Source organism: Felis catus, chromosome C1 (assembly GCF_018350175.1).
Source record: "Felis catus isolate Fca126 chromosome C1, F.catus_Fca126_mat1.0, whole genome shotgun sequence".
Classification (NCBI taxonomy): Eukaryota; Metazoa; Chordata; class Mammalia; order Carnivora; family Felidae; genus Felis; species Felis catus.
Genome location: NC_058375.1, coordinates 54,193,536 through 54,218,661, shown reverse-complemented (window position 1 = coordinate 54,218,661; position 25,126 = coordinate 54,193,536). Strand labels below are relative to the sequence as shown.

The following is a 25,126-nucleotide window of genomic DNA, read 5'->3' as shown; positions in this document are numbered from 1 at the left end:
TAATGTTTATTTATTTTTGAGGGAGACAGAGACAGAGTGTGAGCGGGGGAGGGGCAGAGAGAGAGGGAGACACAGAATCCAAAACAGGCTGCAGGCTCTGAGCTGTCAGCGCACAGCCCGATGTGGGGCTTGAACTCACGAACTGTGAGATCATGACCCGAGCTGAAGTCGGACGCCCAACCGACTAAGCCACCCACGTGCCCCTGAATTTTATAATTTTTAAACTACCAGAATGAATTCAAACTTATTCCCTGAAATAACAGTATCCCCAACTATTCTTCATAATGGCAAATATATTTCATATAAAAACATAATTCATTAGCACAGTTCTAAATTCTTAAATGAAATATATTTGTGATTATAGCCATAAAGAATAAATATACCAAATGCTAAATATGATAAAAAATGGAATACATTTATATAGATATTAAAATCCTACATAATGACAAATATCATGTTAACACAACCTTCTCTGTTATTTATGAACATAATATATGAAAACTGTTCCTATGCCTTTTTTTCTGACAGAAATTTATCATTAGTTTTATGATTTGCTTCAAATATTTATTTTCTCATATTGTTTTTTCTTAAACTTGCTACTCTGTGTGTCTTGAATTTCTTAAAATTTAAATGAACCTAGAAAATAAGATCACCAAATAAAGGAATTACATGCTATCAACATGAAAACAAAAAATACACACAAATAGCCAATAGCACGCAGACTCATATATGTTCTTCAGATGATGGCTCTGGCATATTTCATGTCCTCTAAAACCTTATAACTAATTATTGGTAACTAATTATTGGTACCAAATAATTTACATGTCTTCAAATGCATCCAGATGGAAGATAATTAATAAGAAATCACATACCCATATATTATTGAGGTATATTTCATCAATGGGTCACAAACATTTATTAAAAGTATGTTCATTACAAAATCGTAATCATTATATGCACCTAATTTTTAAAGATTTTAGAACAGTCTGGGAACATACTAAGTATGTATTCAGCTGGTAGGAATTAAAAAATATTCTTTCATAATTTTACACTTTGATTTTACATTCCAATGATACCTATTCAAAGTCAATGAAGGGGAAAAGGACACATTGCTCCTCATTTTTAGTGTCTTTTTTGGTAATCAAACAAAACTCGGAGTGAAATCTAAATGTTAGTGATCTGTCTTTACCTAAATCTGAATATTATTTAGGTTCATCAAACAGAGGCTTTGGTTTATTTTGAATGTGAGCAACATAACACACTTAGTATGCTAGCATCATAGAAACAGCAAGGGTCTTTTTTCCAGGGAGAAATGTCCTACCCTTGCCATGAACTTGTTGGAAAAGCTCCCTTTTTGCATCACTGTGTACTTCTATGCCTGCCAGAAGCTTTGGGTGGTTCAGTGTAAATAAATTTAAGAAGGAATTTCCAAAGAGGCTGAATTGGAGACTGATGTGTTTTCTGATCTGGTCAGTCTGACCTGGACATGTCAGGTCATCCTGATACGAACTGTAACTTCCATTGGCCTGTGACCAGCACAAACCCTAACTTCTGGCTTTCTTTGAACTGAAATAGAAGTTAGCACATAAGCCATTTGCAAGGATACCAACGATAGAAATCCCCAGATTGACCAAAGTTAGATAGACATAAAAGCTTTAAGACATTCAAAACAACACCCAAGTGGGTCAGTTTATAAGCTCAGATGTCTAGAGAAGAATATAAAATGGAAAATTTGGGATGTGAAAATATTAGCTAAATAGTTTTACTGTATTTTATAATTAGATTCATTGTGTTTGCAAAGTTATGTGTCAGAAGTTGTAGCTTTCATCTAGTTACAGCACTGTCTACTACATATCTGATAATATCTAATAGACCCATGGGAAGAGCAACAGTCATAGTTTTTACGTTTTATGACCACCATACAAATGATAAATCAAAAGCCAGACACCATGAATATTACTTGTTAAACTTCACGTGACCTGAAAAGCAAGCATATATTCAAAATGCAGTGGACTGAGACCTACATCTTGACCCCAAATTTACCCTTCTATTTAAGTTCTAAATCAGCATCATCCACTATATGTTAGTTCTCAATAGTTCAACCAAATATTTTTTTAGATTTGTCTCCCCTTCTTCAAAATGTAAAAATCTTCTAATACTCTACAGAATGTTGGGAAGAATTGGGTTCATCAGTTGTGATCATGATTAAGCTTCAAAGAATATCCATTCTCTGTTTAGATAAAATAAAATAAGAAAGCAAAACAAAAAATCAGAAACAAAAGATAAAATATTTCAAAAACATTTTCTCTCAGGCATGGCTTCTGGACTATCAATTCTTCTGTGATACTACAGTAATGTACCTTTTTAGGAAAGAGTAAAATTTTGAACTAAGGTAGCCTTTTCTATTTCCGTAAAGCAATGCCTTAATATCACACTCTAAGAACAGTCTTGGTGACCCCAGAAAAGGAAAAACTATACAATAATAACAGAATAAGGAGAAAGAACAAAGAGCTGGAAAGATAAATAGGCAGGGGAGAGTGAGGAGCAGAAGTATTAGAGAGCTTGAAACAAGAAAGAGTAAAAGAGTAGAGGAGTAAAAACAAAAGTTCAAAAATTAAGAGAAAGAAGAGCTGAAATAATGGACCATTATCATGATTTTTCTAATCTAGGAAATCTAATCTAATCTAGGGGGAAAAAAAATCTAAGAAACCATCTGGTCCATGAGTCTCCCTTTTTTTTTTTTTTTTTATAAACAAATTGACTGGGGCTTAAAGTTACAGAGCTAATTAGAGCAGAGTGAGGACCCCAACTTAGTTCTTTATTTTCTTCCAGTCTAACAAACTTTCTATAAAACAATGGAAAAATGAAAAGAGATGCTAACTGCAAACAGGCAGGAAAACATGTTATTTGTTTTGTTTTTTCTACTTGCTGTGTTAGATTTCAGCCGATTAATTCAGTCTCTCTTCTGGCTACTTATAATTCATGGGCATATAACAAATATGAAGAACAGGAAAGTAAACAAAACTGAAATCATATTTTAGGGGAGTGAGATAGGTATTTCTAAGCCCAGTAACGTGTACTCCTAAATAGAACTTCCAACTCAAAACCACACCAGCTCTACCCACTTCTGCAAGACCAATTTCAGAGTTGCTCTGCCTCAGATCTGTGAGGCTGGTATTCTGGGAAGCTGCAGGTCTTTGAGCTTCTTCTTTGGAGGCCTAGAGCAGACTGAGGAATCTTGGATAGTCTTTGAATCACAAGGGAAAATCTATTTGGCTTTAGCTTTCTCACTTCTAAAGTAAGTTGTTAACTGGAGTACACTCTTGTGAAGAAGACAACAAAGAAGCGGGGTTAGATCCCCCTCCACCCAAAAAAATTACAGATGATTTAGATTTAGAGGAAGAAAATGATAGATTAGGCAACACTGCTAAAGAGAAAGGTAAATAACCAAATTGGTTACAGTCTTAAACACTATGAAATTTGCATTAGAAGAAAAAGCAAGTCTATTGCGTCACTGTATTTTCCTACAAGAATTCAACTTTTGTTTAAGATTCTGATTTATATATTTATTTTTATTTTATTTTTAATTTATTTTTAAGATTCTGACTTTTAAAGTATGAAAAGAAATGGTGTAGCACAGTATTCTGGTTCAAGATGGCAGGTTGAACACATTTCTCTCTCATCTTTGTAGAACTCTGTCACAATAAAAGTACACAAACAACAAATATATACCCACAACACAGAAGATAACCTGAGAAGGCAAGAGGGAATAAGATTTTTAATTCACTTCTAAAAGATGGAAAACAACCAGAAGAGTATAGACCAACGAGGATGAGCAAAGAAAGCTACAAACCAAAGTATCTCCAGAGCAGGCTGTGGCTGAAGAGAAAGCCAGTTTGCCCAGTTGAATCCAGTTGAGATGGTGAGTGACGAAATGGCAGGTAAAAGCAGGTAAATGAGTGAGTTGAGTGAAGAAATGAGTGAAGAAATGGCAGGTAAAAGAAGATATGAAGGAATGGGGCTCTTCCAGTTCTCTGTTGTATATGGAAGAGCCTTTATACTAGAACTACCTTCCACACCCAAATTGAGGTATTGTTTTCAAAAGCAACTAAAGAGCTCTCCTGGGAGTTACTAAGCAGCTGTGGGGTAGTAGCGACTGTGAGTACATTTTTTCCTCAGCTAGCCAGAGTCCTATCTACCCACCCAGAGAGCAACAATCCCTGCCTATACACATTGGGCTCCCAATCAGCTCATCTACAGTTTCATTCTAAAACATTAAAGGAAACCAAATAATTACTAGATATTTAGGGAAAGTCTGAGATTTTAAAAAGAAGCCAATATAAACAAGAAGAAAATAGGATCCTGGCAGAAAGGGAATTCAGGGAAAAGGGAAAAAAGAGAATTTTTCAAACAAACAATGATCCTTAAAATGGTCCTTCTAGTAAGATTTAAGAAAATATCATATATAAAACCAGAACAAAATACTCTGAAAAAAAAAAGCTTGCAAATTTACAAATGTAATAGTAAATAAAAGTTCAACAGAAACACTAGAAGAATAGGATATGGCAAGGTCTCAATGTAAAACAAAACACAACAAAAGAACATAATAAAGTGATAAGAAATATAGAAGATCTATGCAAAGGGCTCAACATCTAACAAATACATATTCTAGAAAGAGAAAACAAAAGAAACAGGAAGAGAGGAAATCACAAAGAAATAATATAATTTCTTAGATAAGACAGAAGACATGGAATTGAAAGTGTCTTCAAATGGTGACCAAGTTAAATGAAAAAGAACCTCCCAAGATCCATCGCTGAAATTTTAGAACACACAAATGGAGAGAATTTTTAAGTGCAAGAAAACTGCAAGTAACCAGTGAGGAGTAAAAATTAGAATGGCATCTGAGTTCTCAGAAGCAATACTGAGTGCTAGATGATGAGACAGGAATTACTTCAAAGTTGAATTGGAAAGGTTTGTCCAATCTGGAAATGGCTACTCCACCAAACTAACGATCAATGAAGGCACAATGAAAAGAATTTCAGGCATGAAGAGACTCTGACTTAGCACATAACATTTCTTAGGAGGTTACTTAAGGATGTAGTTAATCAAGAAAGAGGAAGGAAACGAACTTAGGAAGCAGCAATCACTAGAAACCAGTTAAGGAAAAATTCTGGGTGATGGCTCGTAGAAATTATAGAAAACACCTTATCCGGATTGAAGTAGGAGGATATAGGGTTTCCTGGGCAGAGTACACTGGGAAAAGGTGTCCAGTGAAGAAGTTTGTATAATAGCAGCACACAGACATTCAAAAACACTTTGAAAGAAGCTATTAGCAGGCACCTGGGTGGCTCAGTCGGTTAAGCATCTGACTTGGCTCAAGTCATGATCTCACCATTCATGAGTTCAAGCCCCGTGCTGGGCTCTGTGCTGACAGCTCAGAGCCTGGAGCCTGCTTCAGATTCTGTGTCTCCCTCTCTGTCCCTCCCCTGCTCACCCTCTGTCTCTCTCTCAAAAATAAACATTACATTTTTATAAAGGCAATTAGAAACACTAGAAAAAGCAACAACAACCCCATAAAAACTAAAAATGAAGTCAACTAAAATTTGGCACAATTCTGACCAACAGCTGAAATATTTCTAATATCTTTCAAAAAAACATTCTCCTGTGACATTGGAACTACCAAGAAATGTCATCACGTATATTACTTGTTCTTCAAGGAACAGTGTTTACATACCCATAGCCACCTAAATGCAGTTTACTGACTTTGTGTTTTTTACAATGATTATAGGACAAAACATGCTATCAATCCTGACTTAAAGCGAAGAGTTCTATTTACATAGACTGGGAGGTGGAGAGAGAAGGTAAGAGTGCTAATGTCTTTATTTAACAATAAAGCTCCCTAGAAGGGGAGCTCCTACAAGTGGCTCTATTGATGGAAATAAATGGAATTTAAAAAGATTCTTCTGAGGTTGCAGAGTAATTACTGACAAAAATGGGGAAAAGGCGACAACACAGTATGTCATAGGAGTGTGGGGAAATGAGAATGGAAGGAAAAGTATGTGTATCAATAAATATTCATTATAGCCAGAAACCAATTGATCATGTCTACATTCCGTAGTGGTGTAAGCATATTATTTTTAGAAATATAAAGGTGACTTGCCAGAAAAGTTAAAAGCAAACCAGTTTAAAGTAATGGCATTTGGAAAGCAAGACTAAGGGTAGGTAGGGATGGAGGAGGACACTCTACTTTGCAACAAATGCTCTTCCATACTATTTCACTATTAAACCATGCACATTGATCACATGCTCATGCAAAAACTTATCTTTTTAAATAATGGAACATACATATCCCCAGAGAACAAAGAGATATTAACAACCATGTTTACAGCAGCATTGTTTGTAATGAATAGAAAAAGTTTGCAAACAACTTAAATATCCATGGGGGAATGGACATATGAATTATGATATATTTATAGGATGGAATACAATTGGCCAGTCCACATAGCTGAACTCCGTTAATGGCATCAACATGGAAAGATCTCAAAAAACAATGCTTAGAACAAAAATAATTTTTGAATGACATGGAAGGCATGATAACATTAATTAATTAATGCCAAAAGTATTATTGTTCATTGGTCATGGATACACATATACAGATACAGTAAAGTACAAAAGCACAAACTAGACAAATACATACTATATTCTTGAAAGTCGGTGCCCCTAAAAAGGGAAGGAGGGACCAAAACGAATGAGAGGAATAAGCAGGACAAACTTTATCTTAACTTTTATCAATAAAAAAATATGAGGCAAATATGGATTTTTGATTAATTATAAACAAAAGGGAATGAGAATGATAGCTTAAAAAATGGAAGAGATTACTTTTAGGGAATATTTTAGAAACCAGGCTGGATATCTAAAGAATTACAAGTATAGATTACTTTCATAAAAACCAATGCTCAAAGTAATCTGAATGTGAAGAACAAATTAAGGAAAATATTTCACGTAAAAAATTATCTCCTTAAAAAATACTGTCATTGTTTTTAACAACAATGGACTACCACAGTATGTTTGCTTTGCAACACGTTGTGGGTTTTTTGTTTGTTGTTTCCTTTTGTTTTAGAATTGGATATATCACCCTTTGCTTATCCATTCAGCATTTGATGGATATTAAAAAATATGGCTTGTTGCCACATTTTGGCCATTATAAACAATGTTGTTATGAACATTCATGTATAAATCTCCATGTAAATACATGATTTCATTTCTATTGGATACATACCTAGAAGTGGAATTATTGGGTCATATGGTAACTCTATGTTGAACCGTTAAGACCATTTTCCAAAAGGGCTGCATCATTTTTTTTAAGTGTATTTATTTACTTCAAGAAAAAGAGAGCATGAGCAGGGGGAGGGGCAGACAGAGAGAGAAAGAGAGAATCCCAAGCAGGCTCTGTGCTGTTAGCACAGAAAGGGCTGCATCAGTTTACTTTCCCACTGGCAGTGTATGAGTTCTAATTTCTCCATGTTCTCACCAACACTTATCATCTTTTTGATTATAGCCATTCTAGCCAGTGTAAAGTGGTATCTTGTGTTTTTGGCTTGTATTTCCCCAATAGTTAATAATGTTGAACATATATGCATTAGTGCTTATTTTTCACTTATATGTCTTCTTTGCAAAAATGTGTATTCAGGGGCTCCTGGGTGGCTCAGTCAGTTAAGCGTCCGACTTTGGCTCAGGTCATGATCTCACAGTTCGTGAGTTTGAGCCCTGCATCAGGCTCTGTGCTGACAGCTCAGAGTCTGGAGCCTACTTTGGATTCTGTGTCTACCTCTCTCTCTACCCCTTGCCCACTCACATCTGTCTCAAAAATAAACATTTAAAAATATTTTTAAATGTCTATTCAGATTTTTACCCATTTTTAGAATTTTGTTAAAATATATATAAGATTTACCATTTCAATTATTTTTAGGTGTACAATTAATGGCACTAGTTAAATTAAGTAATACATTTGTTAATATGGAACTGATGGCAAGGGTAGCAGTTTGAGTCCAATGGACTGGGGTTTAACGAAGGTTTATACAAGTACAGGATAGATGATCAAGACAAGCCACTGAACCACTCTGAGACTCAGTATGGTCATCATAAAATTTAAGACGGTTAGGCCTATGAGAATTAAATAAAATAAAATATGAAAGTGAAGAGCCAATAGTAAATTTGCCATACCCTTTTTAGAAATTAGTATGAATTACACTATATTATTTTTCTCTATTAGACTAAAAACTATTATTTTTAGTTATTTAGGAGATAAAGTAGAAAATGAGATTTTTCTTAAGTTATTGAATTTAAGAAGATTAAATGTTTACCATTAGTAAAATCCTTTTAAATTATATTCTTCACTCTTCAAATATTGCCATTATATTCCAAAAATTCCTTTATTCCTGATAATGTTTTCTGTGTACCTATTAATCCCTAGAAATAAATTATGCATCGTAAGGACTAGTTGTGCTCAAATAATAACTTATAAGATTATATAACGTCAAATATCTGCAGAGGGGGGAAAAATCGGTCTTACAAATAAGGATATTCACATCCACTTTAAGTATCCTAAAAATTCTTCACATTTCTTTATTTTACCAGAACATAGGAAATTTTAGTGGTATTTCAGTCTCCTTGTATGTAATGTCTGTCAGATGATCTGCTGCAGCTTTGTGCTCATTTTCATCATGTCCATGTGAGACAGGGGAGCACATAGTCTACAAATATTTACTGACCCGACCTCTACCCATCAAGTGGTTCCTTTGCACACACCATTTTCTGGAAAGGAAAAGACATTTGGTGCAGGCTCAAACTGCATTTGCTGAGATGGGCCTGATCATTTCCCTGCCCTGGTAAACACTTAGAAACCATTTTCATGGTGGTGCATAGGGAAGATTTCAGAGCTTCACATGTTGAAGACAGAATATTTTAGCTTCCCTTAAAGAGACAGTGAGATGGTTATTCTCTGCATTCATATTTACTTGTATAGGGAAGCTTTAAAATTTTTGCTTATATAGGTATTTAGTTTTTCTGACCAAAAAAAAAAAGCTCATATTAAAAGAAAGAACCCTTCATATTTAAGAAAATTAAATATTACACTGTAATTAAAAACTACACTGTCTTTTAATCTCCCTATTTTCAGTTTGTGAATGTGCTATGATCCTTTCTACCTCAGGGCTTTATATTTGCAGGTGGCTTTGCCTGGGCTCTATCCCTCCACCACAAAATCTATTTAATGACTACGCATCTTCCAGAGCTTAGCTCAATTGTCGCTTTCCTATCTTCACCCTCTCGTCCCCATCCATCCCACACACTAAGTTCAGCACATTGGATCCTTTTCTTTAACAACATGTTGTTTATAATTATTAGTATATCATATAGATCATATATATATTATTATTATTTTCATTATCATTGATTGATGTTTATCTTCCCCACTAGACCATTCGCTCCAGGAGTTTCTGTTTTCTGGTCATTACAACCTGAAGATATTACATAGTGACTAGCACAGAATAGGTGTTCAATAAATAGCCCATGAGTGAATGAGTGAAATTAATGAATTTTAAAATGAATCAACTATTTTGGAGATGGTAAAGAAGACAAGTTCTTTCTATCCTGCTTTCCACCCAGCCACTCCTTTATGATCTGTCTTATTTCCCAGATACTAAGGAAAATCTCTTAAAAATTTGTTTTCCAAGATCCAAGAAATATCCTAGACTTACATATAAATACTCACTGTGTGCTTATTGAATGAATGAATGAACGACAAATAAATATATATGGCTGAAATATCACTATAGCTACAAAAATGTTACTATATGAATTTACAATGGAAGAGAGAGGAGAGGAATAAATATTTTACAAATTAAAAAAATATCATGACTTCTGTTTAATGAAAGGGGAGTAAGGGCTTACAGCAAGTAAGTGCATAGCTGAGAGAGGTATGGGGCTAGATGGACTCAAAACAAAGTGAAGTTTCTATAAAGAGAATGATCATCTTTAAAACTAGTGCTACCTGGTCTGAAGATAAGACAGTGTCATAGACCAATGGAATAGAATAGAGACTCCAGAATTGGACCCACAAATGTATGGCCAACTAATCTTTGACAAAGCAGGAAAGAGTATCCAATGGGAAAAAGTCTCTTTAGCAAATGGTGCTGGGAGAACTGGACAGCAACATGTAGAAGAATGAAACTAGACCACATTCTTACACCATTCACAAAAATAAACTCAAAATGGATGAAGGACCTGAATGTGAGACAGGAAGCCATCACAACCCTAGAGGAGAAAGCAGGAAAAAACCTCTCTGACCTCAGCCGCAGCAATTTCTTTCTCAACATATCTCCAAAGGCAAGGGAATTAAAAACAAAAATGAACTACTGGGACCTCATCAAGATAAAAGCTTCTAGGGGCGCCTGGGTGGCGCAGTCGGTTAAGCATCCGACTTCAGCCAGGTCACGATCTCGCGGTCCGTGAGTTCGAGCCCCGCGTCGGGCTCTGGGCTGATGGCTCAGAGCCTGGAGCCTGTTTCCGATTCTGTGTCTCCCTCTCTCTCTGCCCCTCACCCATTCATGCTCTGTCTCTCTCTGTCCCAAAAATAAATAAACGTTGAAAAAAAAATTAAAAAAAAAAAAAGATAAAAGCTTCTACACTGCAAAGGAAACAATCAACAAAACTAAAAGGCAACCAATGGAATGGGAAAAGATATTTGCAAATGACATTATCGGACAAAGGGCTAGTACCCAAAATCTATAAAGAACTCACCAAACTCCACACCCAAAAAACAAATAATCCAGTGAAGAAATGGGCAAAAGACATGAATAGACACTTTTCTAAAGAAAACATCCAGATGGCCAACAGGCACATGGAAAGATGTTCAATGTCACTCCTCATCAAGGAAATACAAATCAAAACCACACTGAGATACCACCTCATGCCAGAGAGACTAAAATGAACAAATCAGGGGACTATAGATGCTGGCAAGGATGTGGAGAAACAGGAACCCTCTTGCACTGCTGGTGGGAATGCAAACTGGTGCAGCTGCTCTGGAAAACAGTGTGGAGGTTCCTCAAAAAATTAAAAATAGATCTACCCTATGACCCAACAATAGCACTGCTAGGAATTTACCCAAGGGATACAGGAGTGCTGATGCACAGGGGCACTTGTACCCCAATATTTACAGCAGAACTTTCAACAATAGCCAAATTATGGGAAGAGCCTAAATGTCCATCAACTGAAAAATGGATAAAGAAGATGTGGTTTATACATACAATGGAATACTACTTGGCAATGAGAAAGAATGAAATCTGGCCATTTGCAGCAACGTGAACAGAACTAGAGGGTATTGTACTAAGTGAAATAAGTCAGGCAGAGAGAGACAAATACCATATGTTTTCACTCATATGTGGATCCTGGGAAACTTAACAGAAGACCATGGGGGAGGGGAAGGGGAAAAAAAATTACAGAGAGGGAGGGAGGCAAACCATAAGAGACTCTTAAATACTGAGAACAAACTGAGGGTTGATGGCGGGTAGAGGAGAGGGGAAAGTGGGTGATGGGCATTGAGGAGGGCATTTGTTGGGACGAGCACTGAGTGTTGTATGGAAACCAATTTGACAATAAATTATATTTAATATAAAAAAGACTAATTTCTGCTGAAAGATTACAATTTAATTGTTTGCACTATTACATCTACAATATTACATATTTGTTCATTTGTTCATCGATAAGCTGTAGAGCAGTGTTTTTCTAACCTCAAGTCATAGGCCATTAGTATGTGAAATCAACGTACTGGGTTGCAATCAGTATTTTTAAAACAAAATAGAATTTTGAAAATAGCACTGCATATAATAAAATCACTTTGACATATTTTTTCAGTTTTGCATATCTACGTCTATGCATGTACTGGGCTGCAAGGTAAGGCGTATTTCTTACTGTGGGTCATGGTCAAAAAAAAAACAAAACTGAAAGCCACCGCTAGAGAGAAAAAGAACTAATGGAGCAGGCTCCACTGTGAGACAAATAGGCAAGCCAAGCCAGGTTCTAAAATAAATCACCTAATCACTATGTGCTTCACGTTTTTTCTTCTATAAAATGGAGATAATGATACTTACCCCACAGTGTAACTGAAAGAATAATAATTTAAAACATCTAAATATGTAAAATAATGATAACTAATAGTTATTGAAACTTAACTATGTTACAAGTACCATCTTCTTCAATCCCCAAAACAATCTTATGATGTAAGTTCTATTAAACTTCATTTTACAGGAAACGAAGCTGAGATGCTGCAGATTGAAGCATATATGACTATGTCTCAGTGGTTTGCACATATATAAGCAGACACTCTTATGAATTACCAGCAATGCTTTACTGAATCTTCACTTTCATACTTCCCATGCAGCAGGAAGTCAGTCAATATTTGTGAGGGGTAAAATACTCCCCAGGAATTCAGAGAACTTTTCACAAAAATTAAACAGTAAAATGCTCTGGGAACTTAGAGGGAGAGAAATTCTGAACTACTTTTGTTAAAGGAAGGTTTGGGGAAAAGGGCCTAGAAGGGCAAGGTCTTCACTGACATGGTGGGGCTGTAGAGGTAAAGGGGACAGTAAAGGCATGACCAAGGCCCAGGGACAGAAGAGATAGGATATGTAAGTTGATAACAGATTGTAGACAGAAGTCATTGAGTGCTAGCTTAAAGGGACTGTACTTTATCTTGTAGCTAAAAGGAAACCAGTGAAGACTTTTCAACAGTGACTAATAATAAAGATGCAATCATTGAGACTGCTTAATAACCTCCATATGACTGATATTTAAAACAGCATGTTGATATTTGGACATGAAAACTGAATTCTATTTTCTCAATTTTATGGGTGGAAAACCAACCTGGCTTCAAGGGAAACTACAAGAACTAATGAAATATTAGTTAAACACTAGAGGTTTCTAAGAAATTCTATTATAGATGTAAGTACAAATTATTTTATTGTAGCTAATTCATAAGGTACTTTAGCTTGAAAAAAAACCAATGTACTTAAATGTAAGTTTTATTATGGTAATTATATTTTTCAGGTTGTGGTGTTTGAGGCCACAATTATTTTTATAGTTTTTAATTGATTTAAATAATTATGGAAATAATTACAGGGATTAAAAATATTGATTCCAGCTTTTACCTAAAGACAATCAATTTATACCAAAAAAGTATATCCAAATATCTGTTCTTCATCAGATTTAACTCTTAATATTCTAATATTTATTTTATTATATACTGTGATACAGATATATATTTAATGCCCACATGATAAACTTTCATACTGGTTTTAAATCTCTGCATCTTGCTATTCTTAAAAATATGTAATTAAAGAGAACCCATATTTAAATGAATACAATAAGACTTAAACCGTACCCTTAAAATATTTTAAACCTTAATAATGTTTGAAGCTATATAAGGCATATAGCATTTAAATGCAATCTTATATATTTTGGGTTAAAAAAATTAAAAAAGGGACCTTCTGAAAATTAAGTCCTTGTGCCCAGGAACAGTTCTTGGGGTTTGGAACATCTTCCCAAAACATCTTTTTCATTCTGCAAAGGATAAATAACAAAACATTCATACTGAAAATGTTCACAGTTAATGAGTGCACAAACTAGAAATTAATCAGCTATGTCTCAGTAGGGCTTGATTCATTTCAGATACTATCCCATGAAGATTTCTACAACGTTCTGTCTAGATCAAATCTAATAACCAGTATAATAATAAAAATAGCCAACACTATTTGAAAGCTCTATGCCAGGCACTGTGCTGCACATTGGCATGGATTTTTTTTGGAGAAAATAGTATATTAAAAGTGGCCATCGATTGAATTTCAGAAACAATTCCACTTGATATGGCCTCATCAACTCACTTGACTGAAAGATATATTCAGACTCTAAAAACCTCCTGTCCCTCTTTTCTGCTATAAGACAAAAGTTTCTGTAGAGAGTTGGCATGTGTGAAATAATATCATTGGTCTGGACCTCTCAGCACACAGTGATGGGGCACCCACAGAACCACAAGAAATTCAAGGTTATTTGCAAACAAGGCTATTTGCCAAACTGGGGAGCCGTGCAGTGCTGATTTTTAAAAATGAACTGTCCACTCCAGGTAAATCTTCATCACTAAAAGTCCTCAACCCAAAATCTACAACTCTAAAAGTCATTTTTGCCGTATCTGAGAACATACTGCTTAGGATATCCTGTTATAAGCCTGTTATTTCCTGAATGTATTTACATTTTAAAAATGAATTTCTGGGGTGCCTGGGTGGCTCAGTCATTTAAGCGTCCAAATTCAGCTCAGGTCATGATCTCACAGTTTGTAAGTTTGAGCCCTGCATTGGGCTCTCCACTCTCAATGTAGAACCTGCTTCAGATCTTTGATCCTCTATTTCCCTCTCTCTCTGCCCATCTCCTGCTCGTGTACACTCTCCCTCTCTGTCTCTCAAAAATAAAGATTAAAAAATAGTAATAAATAAATAAATAAATAAATAAATAAATAAATAGATGGATAAATAAATAAATAATGAATTTCTTCCATGATGTTTATGTGGTACTAGCAAAACAGAATGTGGTTTCCTGAAAACAGGCCTTTTCTTTTTAGGCTATCTTAATTGTATACTGAATACACATAAACATATCTAGCATACTTTAATGTTTCTGATTTGGGGTTTAAATTAAGGTTTAAATATTCTCAAGGGCTTTTTTCATAAAGATTTTTCACATCAAATACATTACCTTTGGTGTGATATTAATAATGTTCCAAGCAATAAGATTGAAGAGGAAATAATTATTGGCACAATTACATATAGACCTGCATCATTCTGGCGTTTTTCAATATCATCTGAAAAAGACAATCCACACGATTCGGAAGCTTGAGAAAATAATGACATCTTTCTGTATCAATAATTACAATAGACGTTTTTTCTGATTTTATCATAAATCTGTATTACTTTAAAGATATAAAAATAAGAAAAAGATAAACTATAATTATGGTCACATTAATAAAATGATTATTTTGTTCAGAATTATGTTTACTGTAATTTAGCAAAACATTTTTTCAAAATTATTTCTTTGCCAATTCCATTTGATCACCTTAGGTTATATAAGTCAAAGTACCAATTAAAGTTCTGATGACTCTGTCTCAGCATCTGCTCCTAGAGAAGCCTACTTACAACACCTGCCAATGTCTACCTTGTTCACTACACACATTGACCTTGCTTTTCTTGAGCTACCAAATATACTTGCTCTTCAGAAACTTTTCACTTGCTAACCTTTGCCTGAAATGTCTTCTTTTGTACTTGTAGGTCTTGACTTAAATGTCATCTGCGCAGAGAAAAAGACCAATTCTGGGCATCCTAACTAAAGCAGCACTTTTTTTTTAATGTTTATTTATTTTTGAGAAAGAGAGAATGTGTGAGCGGGGGAGGGACAGAGAGACAGGGAGACAGAGGATCCGAATTGGGCTCTGCGCTGACAGCAGAGAACCCTACACAGAGCGCACACTCACAAGCCATGAGAACATGACCTCAGGTGAAGCCAGACGCTTACTCTACTGAGAGCCCCCCCCCCGCAACAAGGAGCCCCTAAAGAACCACACTTTAACTCATCTTACTTTTATTTTGCTTCATGGCACTCACTTCTATCTGCTGTTACATTATACATGATTTGTTTACTGTCATTCCCATTAGAGCACTGGGGTTTAAGCTCCATGAGTACAGAGACTGATGTTTACTGTTCAATCCCCAGTTCTTGTGCCCAACATGTATTTGTCAAATAATGAATGAATTTTTATAATTATTTTAATTCTGAAACCAGGCAAAATACTTCTCTCTTCAACTTCATCATTAGGTTGCTTCGATTTGAAGACAATGTGAACAGTAATAGAAAAATCAAAATGTTAATACTCCAACCATGGTAAGATGAATCAGAAATTTAAGAGGAACAGTGAATTTATTTCTATAACTACCTTTCTAGTTTTATTTAAAAAATTTTTTTTTAACATTTATTTATTTTTGGGACAGAGAAAGACAGAGCATGAACGGGGGAGGGGCAGAGAGAGAGGGAGACACAGAATCGGAAACAGGCTCCAGGCTCTGAGCCATCAGCCCAGAGCCTGACGTGGGGCTCGAACTCACAGACCGCGAGATCGTGACCTGGCTGAAGTCGGACGCTTAACCGACTGCGCCACCCAGGCGCCCCTCTAGTTTTATTTTTAGGGAACAAAATGTTTCCTTTAAAAGACTGATTAAAATTTAAAGGCTCAAAAGTATATACCCCCAAACATATTACTTGGGGTAGATACATTTATATGAATTGTACAGAAAAGTCCTATTTTTCCAAGTAGTCTTTCTGATGATGTATTTTATTGTACAGCTGCATATCTCCCTTTATTTTGTTTCCATTAACTTTTTATCCAATTTGAGACTGAAAAATTTAATTTCCAATACGAGAATACAATACCATGCTTGGCTGTTCTCCTTCTTACTACCACCAGGGAACCATACACCCCTACTGCAATCACTCCCTGACACATCTATGTAAGACTCTGGACTCTTCCATGACTTCATCAAAAAGAATATAATCAGATGGCAATATAACTGCTGAGTAGGAAACCACACATCTGTGTAAAAAGATGGCAATATAACTGCTAACTGAAACAGGAAACCACACATCTGTGTGAAAAGAAACCGAAAGGAAAAAATTTACCTGGGGTAAAACTATTAATTATCTTCGGTTTCCCCACTCCTTCCATAAATACTGGGTAAAGACTGAATTGATACTTCTCGATGGGGATAAAATGATCTGAGGAGAAAAATTTATTGAAGGGTCATTCCTACTGAATTAATATTAATGACTAAAACTTATATAAAAAAATTTTAGGTGACTCTCCTATATTTCCACACCTAGAAATTTAGTTATTTATGGATCGAAACTGATGACTAAGCAAGTTTCAAAAATAACCTAAGCATTCCAAATTCTCCTAGTAATGACAATACTTAGTAACTAATTTTTGAAAATATTACCCAGAGACAGAAGATTGCAATTTTCAAAGGCACGTTCCAATGATTACCAATTTGTTCAAGCTCATAGGATATGAACTTCCAGTTTCCCTTTCTAGGACAATATGCCCTACCTCCTCTCCATATCCCCAAAGCTAGCAACATTCCTCTTTCATATACATTTAGTTTACTTAGTTTCCCTATTCAAGGCAGCTGTGAGACTAAAGTCTTATGAAATGCAAAGTAGGAGCAGGGACCAGGAGTCCCCTTGCTTATCCAGCCCCCCCCCCCCCGCGCCCCCCATCAAGGGAACAACCATCTGTATAACAAAGCTCAAAACAAATCTATCAGTGATGCATCATTTTTACAAATGTTGATAATATATAAATATTCCACAAGGGATCAATCCCTTTGAAGCCTAAATTATACATTCCCATAATTTAAATAAAAGCACAGAAAATAATCATCTGGACCACAGTGGTAATGAACTGAATTTAGTTCTCTATCAATCGTTTCTATGTGCCCTGATGCTAGGGTCTTTGGAATGCAACTGAAGTATAAGTCTCTGGAGTGATACTGTATTGTCGGATCATGGTAATCATTAGCTTCCCTACTTCAACCTTACTCAGACTTGGAGATACTGTATTATGCAGTTTAATCGCCTCCTGGGGCAACTGGTCTACTTTGGGGAGTTTATATTGCCTACATCACCAAGTCCTACATTTTTAGACCTTCAGCCTGGCATTCCCACTCTCCACTAGTGGTATTATATGTTGGTACACATATTTGGGAAAACAATTTGGTGGTAGATAGTAAAAGCCATTAAAAAATAGTCTAGAAAAAAAAAGGTAAAGCTAGAAGCAACATAAATGTTCTCAAAAAAATAAATGGTTTAAGTAGACTTTAGAATAAGATGCTATATGATCATTAAAAATACAGTTAAAAGGACTGGGGAGAAAAGAGAAACATGCTTGTGATATATCAAAGGAACAAATCAGAAAAAAAAGTTGATAGATGATATGATTACAACTGTGTAAAATATTTTAAAAGGATCAAATGAAATAGAATTGAATGTTTATGATAAAGGGATAGAATTATATGTAGTAAGATGGCAGTATCATCTATATTTTTTAAGTTTTCATTAACTGGCTATGTTATTTGAACTAATAATAATCACTCTCCTACTACTCCATAAGAGAAACTTATTAAAGTACAGCAAACTTACCATGAATATAATACTTCTTAACGGATGAAGGGATTCTAAGCCATTTAGTTTCACTGTCTTCATTAAGAATTTTCCACTCAGTAATAAAATACATCAGAGAGTAATCACTGGGTGATAATTTCCAGGAAAGAAACACACAACTGCTGTTTAAAGGATAAGCACTGAGTGACTGCACGGTATTTACTGAGGGGAAAAGAAGGAAATTTGTTTTTAAATTCAAAATTAATGTAAAAAATCAAATACCCTCAAGGCACATATAACCTATTAGACAAAAGGAGAAGGAAGAGAAGGCTGACATTTATATAAATAAATATAATACAATTATTTTTGTACCACAGAGTCATGTATGCAGAAAGATGTGGGAATATATGCTATTGAGAAACCAAAAACGGGATTTTGGATAGAGTCAAGGAAGTTGCTCGCCACTGGAATACTGCCCAAGCTTATTCATCATCCCCTCTACTTCTCTCCAAACTCTTCTCTCCTGCTGATGGAGTTGTGCTTTCAAAGAACAAATCTGATCATTTAACACCCTCCTCACAGAGTCTCACTTAAAAGCCTCCGCTGGAGGGGTGCCTGGGTAGCTCAGTGAGTTGAGCATCCGACTCTTGATCTCAGCTCAGGTCTTGATCTCAGGGTTGTGAGTTCAAGCCCCACAATGGACTCTGTGCTGGGCATGAAGCCTACTTAAAAAAAAAAAAGCCTCCACTGTATTTCCATATGTGAGGATAAAATTCCTTCATGTCCTCTCCTATGCCACAAGGACTTTCGGTCAGACTCTTCCTCTCTCAAGAGCCAATGCTCTTTTGGGGAAGTTTCATTCCTATACTGCTTGCTTAAGAAAGCCTCTCTAATCCTCAATACCAAGTCAGGTTCCTATTTTATTTTCTTTTATAAAATTATATTCCTCTCCTGGGAACATTTATCCCAGTTTGTAAATAAGCATCAACTTGTATGATTATTTGATTATTTGTTAATTAAATAATCAAAAAGTTGATTTGGCTCTGTGGATACTGAGACCATTTATAGTTTTTCTCACATTGGAGTTCCCACCACCTAACACAGTGCAGCATTCAATAAATATTTTTAGAACATCTTGATGGAACATATTTTTAGTGTAAAACATTGTGTAGATGCTATGGAACTTACAAGAAGCTTACACTATACGTACAAAACTAATCATTAATATAAGGCAAGATATAAAATACCTTAAGAAAGGCAGGAAGCACCCCAATTTAGGACATACCTAATCAAAGCAATAAGCAAAGACTTCATGGAAAAGATTAGTAGAGATACAAGAGATTTGAATTTTCCATTAAAAAGTTACACGTTGAATATGTAATGCAGATTGGAAACTCCTATTAAAGGCAGTTCTCAATTCTCTAATCAAATATATCAAAATTAATTAAAGAAGGTTCATCACTTTTTTTAAAAGGGTATTTATTTTGAGAGAGAGCATGGAAGAGGAGCAGAGAGAGAGGAAGAGAGAGAGAATCCCAGGCCCCATGCTGTCAGAGTGGAGCCTGATATAGGGCTTGAACTCATGAACTGTGAGCCAAAACAAAGAGTTGGATGCTTAACTGACTGAGCCACCACAGAGCCCCAGTTCATCACTTGTATTAAATGAAGAACAGGGGTGCCTGGGTGGCTCAGTTGGTTAAGCGGCCGACTTTGGCTCAGGTCATGATCTCGCGGTCTGTGAGTTCGAGCCCCGCGTTGGGCTCTGTGCTGACAGCTCAGAGCCTGGAGCCTGTTTCAGATTCTGTGTCTCCCTCTCTCTGGCCCTCCCCCATTCATGCTCTGTCTCTCTCTGTCTCAAAAATAAATAAAAATGTTAAAAAAATTTTTTTAATGAAGAACAGATTAATTCTCCAGTCTGAACAATTACTTGCATCCATATGTCATACTATTACATATGTATGTAATAAATATAAAACACACATGTACCTGTACTTACTTTTACACACACACACACACACACACACACACACACACACACACACACAGAGGCAGGGAGAGAGAGATTAATTCACGTACAATTTGCATTGATCCAAAAGGTTTAGGTATTAGATTTACTAGAATATTCTCATTTATCATAATATTATTTCAACATGGTTCTACCACATGAAAACCCAAGGACCATATTATATAACCAGGGTACAACCTGCTTTGCTGTTTTTCAGAAAAGAAGAAATTAAAGACAGGAGACAGACTTACAGATTCAGGGAACTGCAGGCTTCTTGGAAGATCATTTAGAATGGGAGGAGTTTGTAAAAATTGAATATTGAAAGGGGCACAGGTTTACCACCCTGTACCCTTTCTTACCTTTGCTCATAGGCCATGAGAATGTTAAATTAAAATTCACAAAAGAAGCACCAATTGAATTGACAGCCAGAACTGTAACAGAATGTGCTTGCTCTGTCCACAGGAAAGTGAATTGAGTGTGATTTCCCACATCTTCTGACCATGTTCCATTGCGGGAAGTATGATGTTTTACCACATATTTTCTTACACTACACAATGAGTCATTTTTCATCAGAGGCTGTAGTAAACATGAAAATTGATTAGTTTAAGGGCTCCCGTGCTTTTTATATCAACCAAGCTCATGAACTCTTCTTATACGTTTCCCACTGGGAGGCAGGGGCAGACCAGGGCAAGCCCCGTCTAGTTCAAGGCTGAAGTATGGGGAGGTGAGGTAGGAGAGGGCTGGTGTCTGACAGAGACACAATGAAGTCATCGGGATGGGTATACAGCACAGGAAACTTATTTTTTTCCTTAAGACTCAGGGAATAAATCATTTAAGTATAATTAATTATGATACAATTAGGACACTTTTCTACTGAGAAGTTTCACACTAATTTTAGAGAAAAGAAAGACTGGCAGAGAGTCAAGAGTTTCCTCATCTGAAAAACCAACAATGAGTAACCATCTGGTTCTGTAAAGCAACAACAAGAAAGAGATGAAAAGATATTAATCATCATTTATGTTAACCCCAGTGTCATTTGTTATCTCTTCTTCTCTTAATCGTTGCTAATTCAAGTAACGGAGGCTATCAGAACCATGTATATGGCATCCCAGAATTTCTGCCCGATCATTTAAAAAAAATCATACCAGATCACTGATGATTCCATGTAAAATATATATCTAGTCCAATTCTGTTCTTCCATTCTACAGAGCATTAACAATACACCCCACTTCCTCCATTACTGCCACCTGTTTCAAATAAGATTCAGTGCTGCCAATGCCTTACAAACCCATCGAAAACGACTCTATACAGTTGACTGGAAGTGTTTCTCCATATGTTTTTTTTTGTCATTGAGATTCCTCAAAATCAGAAATAACAGAAAAAAAATAAACACAAACACATACACATGTATGCCTGCGGGGTGTGGAACAATCTGGGTAGGTGGGGAGTAGAATTTTATCAGATATCATCTGGTCCAGCTCTACATTTATACAGATGAGAAAACTGAGGCTGAAGCATCTAAACAACTTTGCCAAAATAATGCTGACCTAGCTGTAATATACTCAGCTGAGAACAGAATGAAGTTCCCTAACTCCATGCCAGCACATTGTAGCTCTCTGCAATCACATCTCAAAACTGAAATGAAATACTGGACTGCAGAGCCTAAAAAATGACAGGATTATGAACAATGAAGTCTTTCTTAAGTATAAAAATAAAATTTAAGGGTAATATAAAAAGCAGGAATACCTTCCAAAGTAAAGTAACATTTCTCTCTTTTTTAGTGGTGTCTTCATTAATTATTCTCCAAACTTCAGGTCCTCTGGTAGGAACTGCAGAAAGACAAGGAGCCCAAGTTGTACATGTGCTCTCAGAAGGAATAGTTTTTAGTCCTATTGGAAATGCACATCCTCGTGCATTTTTAAGACACATTTACAAAATCTCTACAGACCTTTTATATCTGTGACAACTGTGTAGGCTGGACTACTCCAATTGCTCCAATATCCCAGCCCATCCAGCCTCTTGCAGCGCACCTGAACAGCATAGACAGCACACAGATCTGGCACCAGGACGCTGGCAGAATTGGATTTTGCATCATGCACCTCATACATCTGTAAAATAAACTCAAGCATTAGAGTAATCATTACCAACACCTATGTAGCTAAAGGGCCCTGAAGTGCATTCTATTTAAAACCTTAATACTATTCCAAAATTAACAGAGGGCTGACTTTGTGTTTTCTGGCTATAGAAATATGTGACTTGGATCTTGAGCTCCTTCAGGTGAAGGATTATCTTAGTCATCTGTGGTCTCCTTCTCAGGCCAAGATTTGGACTGACCTACTTGCAACCTCACTCTCAGCTGTTCTCAACTCTATTACTAATCTCTGTCCACTAATCCTCTACCCACAGAAATTCTTAATAATTTTAACTGAGTGGTTACATAGTGATATCTCTGATAGTCTCTTCGATAAGATGGTAAACTGTCACATTCCTTTCTGCTAAAATCAGGATGATCTAAAGGCATAATTAGGGTTCCTAATATTCCTGGGTCTTTGCCAGCTGCCATCTGAAAACTGACGTGGCCTGTCACCATATGCACACTTGCCACTACGGGTGTGGTTTTAGTTGTTTGGTAAAAGCAGCTTCTTCCAAAATGTGTCCCATCGAACATAAGTGTACTAAGGAATATTAGATGTTAAAGGAAAAAGAGTTCCTTGGTAAATTGAGTTTGAGAAACACAGAATAAAATAAAGTCACAAATATTACTTTGATGCAGGACCTCTCTAAACCTTTAATATGTAACCCAGTGCAGTTCTGTAATAGGAACATACAGTGATACAGGGGTTCCTACATTTATTCATCCATGCAATCTTTTTTCAAATAATATTTCAATATTCTGTCAAACTCATTTTGGGAAATGATGGGTTACAGGAAATGTCATAACTTTAAAGGGTTAGACCTAGGGGTGCCTGGGTGGCTCAGTCAGTTAAGTGCCCAACTTCAGCTCAGGTCATGATCACATGGTTCATGAGTTTGAGCCCCACATTGGGCTCTCTGCTGCCAGCGCAGAGCCTGCTTCAGATCCTCTGCCCCTTCTCTCTCTCTCTGACCTTCCCCCACTCATTCTCTGTCTCTGTCTCTGTCTCTCCATCTCTCTCAAAAATAAACATGAAAACAATTCTTTTAAAAAGGGTTAAACCTATAGAAATATCTACTTAATAAAAACAGCTACAGAATACAGGAAGATGTACATTTGTGCCAATAAAATAAATCTTATGCAATAAAATTCTTAAACACTTATAAGAAATAACATTTAGTGAGGCAAGCTGAAGACATTTCTAGGTAAAATGTACCTTCCACTGTACTTCTTTTCCACTTAAGCCGTAGCGAATCTGGAATTTAAGATTATTCTCTGGAAAGACTGGCTTTTCCCAAGATATTTTCAATAATCCAATTTTTACAGTAATTTCCACTTTCACACTGGATGGAGGCAGTGGTTTCACTAGAAAATTTAAAAATAGTACTGTATAATAGTAATTTAAACAGTGAGAATATTTTTAAAACATTATCATGATGTTATAATCTTTTATACTCTATAAAGCAGTATCTCCTTCTCAAAGGAGATTAAAAAAAAATAGTACAAGTCAATGTGCAAACTCAGCATATTTGGGAACTAAAAGTCCCAACATCCCAGCACAGTAATATGAACTCTGAAGCTCTGCACTTATAATACCTTAACACTGTTGATGACCAAAACCTCTAAACCTTTTCATTTCTAATGTTTCTCATGCTTATCCAATTCTTCATATATGAAGAATACATTCTTGACCAACAGTAAGATGACATACATTTCAACTCCTGAAAAGTTAATTCCTCCTCAGAAAAGGAAGTATGAATATGTGAGAGATGCTAAGACATTCAATCTGTGACCTTACTTGACTGAATCATATGGATATCGTATGGATATATTCCATGAATATCTAGTTTGCAGAAAGGATACTTTGAAGTACAAGAGTTTGCATGATCCCTACAACATGCACAGTGAGGAGGAAGGAGAAGCCTTCCACATTTTATGGGTGATAAACTAGTCACAGGGCACTTACGTGTCTAGCCCATGTTTACAAAGCTAGTAACACATGGAACTGGCATTTGGATCCTAAAGTTGAATCTCCACCTTGTTTTCTAGTACTAAGTAGGCAGTATAAGCCTAACTTACACTTCTTATTTTAGTACTGAAAAGAATAACATCAAAGGTTGTTCCGATAACATATAGAACTGAATTCATAGTGTCATATATTACATGTGAAGTTATTAATGTGCGTGTTTGTGGGGTAGAGAGTGGTAGGAGGGTTCCATGCTATTCCAAGATACTTAGTACCAGAGAAGTACTCCTTACAGTAAAATCCCTTTAAGTGGAACCAAACTAAATAGTATGTGTGTATGCATGTGCGTGTGTGTGCACATGCGCGCACGTGGGGGAGGAAATCAATTAATTGGGACTCTATGGTAATAAAAAAAACCCTAAATATTATGATTTTATCATACATTTAACAAAATATAGGTTTTAATTCAGATGTGTACTAATTATTTGAAAATATAACGAATCAAATACTGATTTTTGGCATAATTTCCCAACAAAATAGTATATAGGACCAAAGATAGTCTTTTACCTCTATTGCATAATCATAAATAGGTCATTTCTCAAAGATTTTGCAGCAATATTGGAGGAATATATTATACTTTTCAATATATTCTTTCAATATATTCTTAATCCTTTGTAATCAGTGGATCTTTTTTAAGCGTGTTTAAAAATGTCATGATGGATATCTTCTTTATCTATTTTTTTCTTGTTCAGTGTAGTCATTTTGAATC

General features: G+C 35.8%; 1 protein-coding gene across 9 annotated transcripts in view; it reads right to left on the bottom strand.

The window, feature by feature from the left end:
* Nucleotides 1–25,126, bottom strand: part of LEPR (leptin receptor) — a 155,007-nt gene that overhangs the window by 5,791 nt on the left and 124,090 nt on the right. For 7 of the 9 annotated variants that reach the window (XM_045035967.1, XM_045035970.1, XM_045035966.1 and 4 more), the window contains 8 exons: nucleotides 23,608–23,756; nucleotides 22,206–22,365; nucleotides 22,004–22,086; nucleotides 20,617–20,833; nucleotides 18,292–18,474; nucleotides 16,774–16,869; nucleotides 14,803–14,908; nucleotides 13,542–13,617 (listed from right to left, as the gene is read on the bottom strand). In XM_045035967.1, the coding sequence (XP_044891902.1) occupies nucleotides 13,542–13,617; nucleotides 14,803–14,908; nucleotides 16,774–16,869; nucleotides 18,292–18,474; nucleotides 20,617–20,833; nucleotides 22,004–22,086; nucleotides 22,206–22,365; nucleotides 23,608–23,756 (1,070 nt within the window). Of the gene's footprint in view, nucleotides 1–587; nucleotides 2,231–13,541; nucleotides 13,618–14,802; nucleotides 14,909–16,773; nucleotides 16,870–18,291; nucleotides 18,475–20,616; nucleotides 20,834–22,003; nucleotides 22,087–22,205; nucleotides 22,366–23,607; nucleotides 23,757–25,126 lie in introns of those variants that run through there. The other 2 variants (XM_045035973.1, XM_045035972.1) reach the window with 2 other exon arrangements.